We start from the raw sequence: 6,154 nt of genomic DNA, 5'->3' as shown, positions 1-6,154 counted from the left end.
CCATAGAAGCAAGAATTCATTATTGAATATTTTTTAAATGACTAATGCTATTCACACTTAAATATAAACTTTGAGGATAAACGAATAGGATAGAAAAGGTTTTAAAAACCATCTCTGATCATTGTTTTCTTTCTTCAACGGTGAATAAAACTTATGTGATGATCAACATTTTGAGTTTACCACATTTAGCGTTAATATAACAAGAAGATGTAAAGTTTGTAGGTTCTCCAGAAAAGCATCATGTAGTTAGATATTCAGAATCCAGGTTTCATGGAATTACACAGATGACTGGCATATTGGCCAGGACTATAGCAGAGGGTCAAAGGAGGGTAAAGCTAAGATTACGCTCAGATACACACTAGGGGCTGCTCCCAAATATGCCATATTAATGAGCACTCCCTCCCTCACCGTTCAATCTTATGACTCTTGTTCAATTGCCCAGACGATGCTTCTACAAGGCCGCAGTCAGGTACAATTACAGCCAAACAGTTTTGCCATAATTAATGGGGATCAAAACCATGTTTAGAAATTACACATATAGTACTATATTAATACACAATATCCAGGCACTTTTTGTGTTTTCTTTACTGTTATTTAATTTAGTATTTCGCTGACATGTAATAAATCTTCATGGTGTTCCTCGTTTATCTTCATAGATTCATCATGTAAGCAAACTGTCCCCAGTTTGAGACCAGGAGGAGACACACGAACCCAGACTCAGGAGGACACAAGCTGGTGTATTCCCAGTGCTGGTCCCAAGTCTGAGAAATTCGGATGAGTGGGTAAGCAAGGGCATCTGGTGACCCTTTGACATAAGAGACCACATGAAAGCGCCCTTTTCCTTTTAACTAAACAGTGCAAAATACTGATTTATGGTCTGTTGCTTAGTAAAAACTACAATTCATAAAAATGCAATAAGGACTGATAATCCTTTACCTTCCCTCCCTTTCCTCATGCAGGGTCACCTCCTCTTTTTGTAGAATATCAAGTACCGCTTCCGTTTTATTCATGAGTTATTAGAGCTTCATTACATTTATTTTTAACTTATGTTTGACAAGTCATTCAATCCAAACGCTACAGTTATTTATAAAAGGAAATCTAGACTCCTGTAGGGTAGAACAGTGACATATTAAAATTTAAAATATAAGAAAACAACTGAAGTGTGCATGAGCACAAAACCCTTCCATCTCTCTTCATAATGTCTTCACATCATAATACTAATAATGACAGTGCTGTGTCTCGTTCTTTCTAATATATAACACTTAATCCAACAGCCAGACTGGCTTGCTTCTTTAAATCTGTTCTTGATTTCTTTGAGACTATATAGAACATTTTATTTTTTAATACAGAAAGTAACTGCGATTTTCAGGAATAAAATGAATGTTAACACTTCCACACTAAACTATCCATAAGCCCATGTCCCATTTAAGACGAACTATTCAGCCCTCTTCATACATACTGCGAGCCAATTTATGAATACTGCAAGAGTTTCAGGTTAGGTTTATAAAAAAAATAAACCACTTATAAGCATAAGCATAAGAAATAAAACTGAAGGCCGAAGAAAACTTGTGGGAGTTTTCTGTTCACCCCCTCTTTTCTTGAATAATGGTACGCTCCCTCCTTGCAATGGTCTGCACTGTGTTGCTGCGGTTGGTCTTTCCCTCTTGACGCGCAACGATTAGGAGGAGCGGAATGCTGGAAATACGTTTGTAATATATGGCACCTCTGGGAGAACGAGAGTTTTGTCTGTTTGGAAACCGGCAGCCGGAATAAGTAACTGGATGTAAAAAAAAAAAAAAAACGAAGAAGAAGAAGAAGAAAAAGAAGAAATAAATATTCTGGATTTGCTTGTTTTGCTAAGGAAAGGGGGGGAAATATCGTGTACCTCTAATGTTCCGAAAAGCCTGAGACTGGGAAGACAAAGAAACAGGATCGGAGAAGTTTGCCTGCTTCACTGAAATGTAGACTCATCCTAAACAAGGATGGTGTGGCGGTAGTTGTATGGAGTTGGAACTGGGGGCATTTTTCGAAAGGATAAACGTGGGAAACGGTGTTAGAAAAACTTTCCTTTGTTCCCCACACCGCGGACGAATAACGAAGCAGGGGTCGCACGCTTGGATTGTTTTAAAAACGATTTCCTTACGCACGCTCTGCGCACACTGATTTCCAAACTCCAAGAGGCGCATGTCAAGCACGTTGTGCGATAGTGACTGCGGAGGCACGCGAGGGAGACTCCGAAAGTCCGGCGTGATGTTTTTACTTTTCCTCCTCGCGATCGTGCCGTCCGGTCACGGGTGCCCGGAGGAATGCTTGTGCTCCTCACAAACTGTGAAATGCCAAAACAAGGACTTGGACAGGATCCCGCATTTCATACCAAACAACACCAAAATTCTATTTGTGTCAGGAAACAGCATTTCCCGTATTAGTGGGGACTCTTTCCCAACCCGCCTGGAGCTATTAACAGAGCTCCATCTCAGTGGGAATGAGCTGGAGTATGTGGATACAATGGCATTTAACAACTTGCCAAACCTTGTGTGGCTGGACTTGAGCAACAACACACTCCAGCATTTCAGTGAAAGCGCTTTCCCCAGTGACAATAAACTGCAACACTTGAACCTCAGTAGGTCTTTGCACAATCACTCCACCACAGATGAGCTTTTAAATTTCCTGCACAGCAGGAACCTCGTCCAGCTGACAGTCTTGGATCTGTCCAACAATGACCTTGTGATTCTTCCCAGCGATATATTCACTGGTCTTTCCAGCCTGGTCAGCCTCAGCCTGCAGAACAGCTCCATCATCAACATCCACAACGGGACTCTCAGAGTGCCCCCATTGCGTGACCTTGACCTGAGGAACAACAGCCTGAAAGATCTGTCCAGCATCATGATGGCAGAGTTCAGCCTTAAGCCCGACCTCCGCATCCAGCTGGCAGGGAACCCCTGGCATTGCAACTGCTTTATCGAGGACACGCTGATGTGGCTGAAGAACTCCACTCAGGTCGTCGACGTCCAGAACCTGACCTGCACGAACCCCAAGGACCTGAGACGCCAGCCACTTCTGCAGTTGGAGAAGTACGAGCTGAAGTGCTCGATGGAGATGAAGGGCGTGCTGGGGACTTCTTACGTGTTCCTGGGACTGGTGCTGGCCCTGATCGGTGTCATATTCCTGCTGGTGCTCTACCTGAACAGAAAGGGCATCAAACGGTGGATGTACAACATCCGGGATGCTTGTAGGGACCACATGGAGGGGTATCATTACAGGTATGAGATAAACTCTGACCCACGTTTGGCCAACCTGAGCATCAATTCAGATGTGTGAAGAGCACAGTACAGCGTGGCACCAGCCTGGGACCGTGTAGTGAGATAATAAATGACTTTATACTATTAAGATTTGCATGAAAGTCTTCCTCCCCCACACCCCATGATGATACTCAGACTTCGCACCTGTCGCCGCTCCTTTTTACCCACCCCTTAGTGACTTCCCCATCAGCCACTGCCGCATGTCCCGTACCAGTCACCTGGCAGCTGCAATGTCAGCAGCATTGTCTCTGTGTAACAGTGCATGGACAATGAGTCATGGCAAAGGGGTTTTCTGGACAGTTGCAAAGAGTGATATGTTCTATTTTTACTTTCCCCTAAAGGATAAACGAATGAAGGGAACTGACTTGTAACTAAAAGAATAGTTGGTGAAAACACACTGCCAGTCGTTGCATCCTTCTCGTAAAGCCTCAGCTGCAGACAAATGTTACACTGCTTGAGTTTGTTTTTTAAACGTGAACATGTGTAATACAGTATGCCTTCTTTTGAATGATTATAGTGCACACTGCATTAGCTCTTCGGATTTATTAGGTGGATGTGATTGCTCTTTTTTTTTTCTCCTGTGATGATATTGAGCTGAATAAAATGCCTCTGGATTGCTGGTATCTGTCTCGACTGAGGGCTTTTTAATTGTAAGACTGAGGAATGTGATCCCAAAGCTGTGATGAAGGAGTTCACGGGCACACACACACACACACTTACATTCCTGAGGCAGGGCCACAACTCGGCTAAAAACCACATGACAAACACTAAATCTCACTCCAGCTGTCAGCGAGCTCAGCAATGTGTGAAACGTTTGCACTTTTGCCACTTATAGTATCTCCAGGGTAACAGTGTACGGCTGTGTTCTCATTAACAAGCAACTTTCTGTGGAAAGAAGTCAAATTCTGATGTTGAATAGAGGACACGTCCTGAATTCAAATGAGCTTCTGTCTGTGGGTTTAAAGTTGATGAGAGTAGCCCAACTGTTATCTCCGGTCCAATTTACTTCACGCTGTGTGTCTGATAAAGAACCACTGGCTCTGCTGTGACCCCGTCCCCTCCCAGAATAATGTCTGTGAGCCTGCACTGCAGCCAGAAGACTAATCTCACTACTAACAGCTCCTACCAGCGTTTACTGTAAGCACTTCAATATGCTCCAGCTGCAAAAACCCGGGGAAAAAATCAGTATTCGTGTCGCTCCATGGCACATGCAAATGAAGAAAAACCAAACCAGAGATGCTGGCGCTCATGGGGGCACACGGAGGTATTATGGAAATGAGCCCAAGCGGCTTTTCTTTTCATGTAACCCTTCTTTAGGGGAACTTGCATCCCTGGAAGTAAGTCATTAGTGTTTTTACTCATCTGTCAGTTGCTGTTGTATTGGGGGGAGGGTTATTTCTTTTTTTTCATGTTGTCCACTATAGTATGGATTAATAATTTAATAATGCGTGGTATTCCTTTGAAGGGATGCCATGCGTGTTGCCATCTAGCAGTACAAAATAATGATGTTTGTTGTGTCTGCATGCAGGAACAACTGTGAACTTCCTTGGCCTTTAAAAAAAGAAGAGATTACAGATAATCATCTCCCTATTCCTCAGTTTCTTTGATGAAGGGGCTCACGTTGCCCGCAGCATGCTATTTCCAGTGCACGCAGCATGCCTCTTGCACAGATTTCCTTCACAGTTTTGGCAGGCCTGCGTGTTTCTGCACATCTGTGTGTTTCAAGGTAGGGGGGAAAATAAGAGCTTTTGTCATCAGCTGCGGCTGCTGTAGTTGGGACTGTCTCTGGATGTGTCTGATTAGACTTGTTGGATATCAGAAAGGGAAGTCATGTGGAACGCTGTCTGTGTTATCTGGTGCTCCGGTTAGTGTTGATGCTTTGTGTGTCTCCTGCAGGCGCGGCAGGTAGTGCTGTGTGATACTGCAAATTTTGCTATCAATGTGATACCAAGTAAATACGGGGCCAGCGCTGATGATATCAATACCAATGCTTTTGACTTATTAAGGCTGCTTATGGAGGGGAGAGCAGTGTGTCATGATTTCTGAAATGAATCGTTATCAGTTTGCAAATTCTGAACACATTTCAGTGATCACTGAATCATTGCGATTTTTACTTTTCACAATAATAACACAACAAAACACACCTTTCAGCTTTGCAGAAAAAATAATGAATTTCATAGAATTCATAGAATAGGTTACATATTGAACTTGGTAGATAGAAACAAAGTGTCAATCCAGTCATGCTATTATCAATCTGATACCAATATCAGTGGTGTTATCTATACTATCGGTATCTTTAGCTTTGTGCGTACCATGTGGAACTCTTGCATCTCTCAAGACATTGGTTCAAACAACAGCTTTGCCAGTTTTAGAGATGGGGAGGGTACTTTTGTGTGTAATGTGTGTGTCCTCTAATTCAACAATGTCACCTTTGATTTATACCTTCCTCATGCACGCTTTAGCACTGAAGTTTTAGCCCATTAAACAAGCCCTTACCCAACTGTGCATTCGAAATTGTTGCCGGCTGATTTTTGAAAGCGGATGGTCTCATTCTACACGCACACTTTATTCCCCAAAGTGAGGCTTCTCACTTGGCCTTCCCAGGAGGGGCGTACAGGTGCAGGCTGCTTACAGCCTAATGTTTCCACAGAGACCATCAGTAAGTAGCTCTCCTCCTCGCACACTATCTGCAGATTCATATTAACAAGTGATTTTTGCCCAGCCACGCCTCAAGCTACGCTTGGCAGAGCAGGTGTAATTACAGTGAGAGAGAAAAGGGAGAGAATGAATGGCTGAAGGGGAAGCAGAATAAAATAGATGAGTGAGGGGAGGGCTTTCTTTTCTTTAAGCATGAC

The 6,154-nt window shown here is 43.2% G+C and overlaps 1 protein-coding gene across 1 annotated transcript; it reads left to right on the top strand.

The window, feature by feature from the left end:
* Positions 1–1,669: 1,669 nt before the first annotated feature.
* On the top strand, positions 1,670–4,170 carry tpbg (trophoblast glycoprotein). The gene has a single exon (XM_005741309.2). It carries the CDS (start codon positions 2,185–2,187, stop codon positions 3,316–3,318), a length of 1,134 nt encoding a protein of 377 aa, XP_005741366.1. The 5' UTR covers positions 1,670–2,184; the 3' UTR covers positions 3,319–4,170.
* The last annotated feature ends 1,984 nt before the right edge of the window (positions 4,171–6,154 follow it).

The sequence above is a fragment of the Pundamilia nyererei genome, unplaced genomic scaffold, assembly GCF_000239375.1.
Source record: "Pundamilia nyererei isolate P.nyererei 1_Seehausen unplaced genomic scaffold, PunNye1.0 scaffold00109, whole genome shotgun sequence".
Lineage (NCBI taxonomy): Eukaryota > Metazoa > Chordata > Actinopteri > Cichliformes > Cichlidae > Pundamilia > Pundamilia nyererei.
This window is presented reverse-complemented; position numbering and strand designations above follow the sequence as displayed.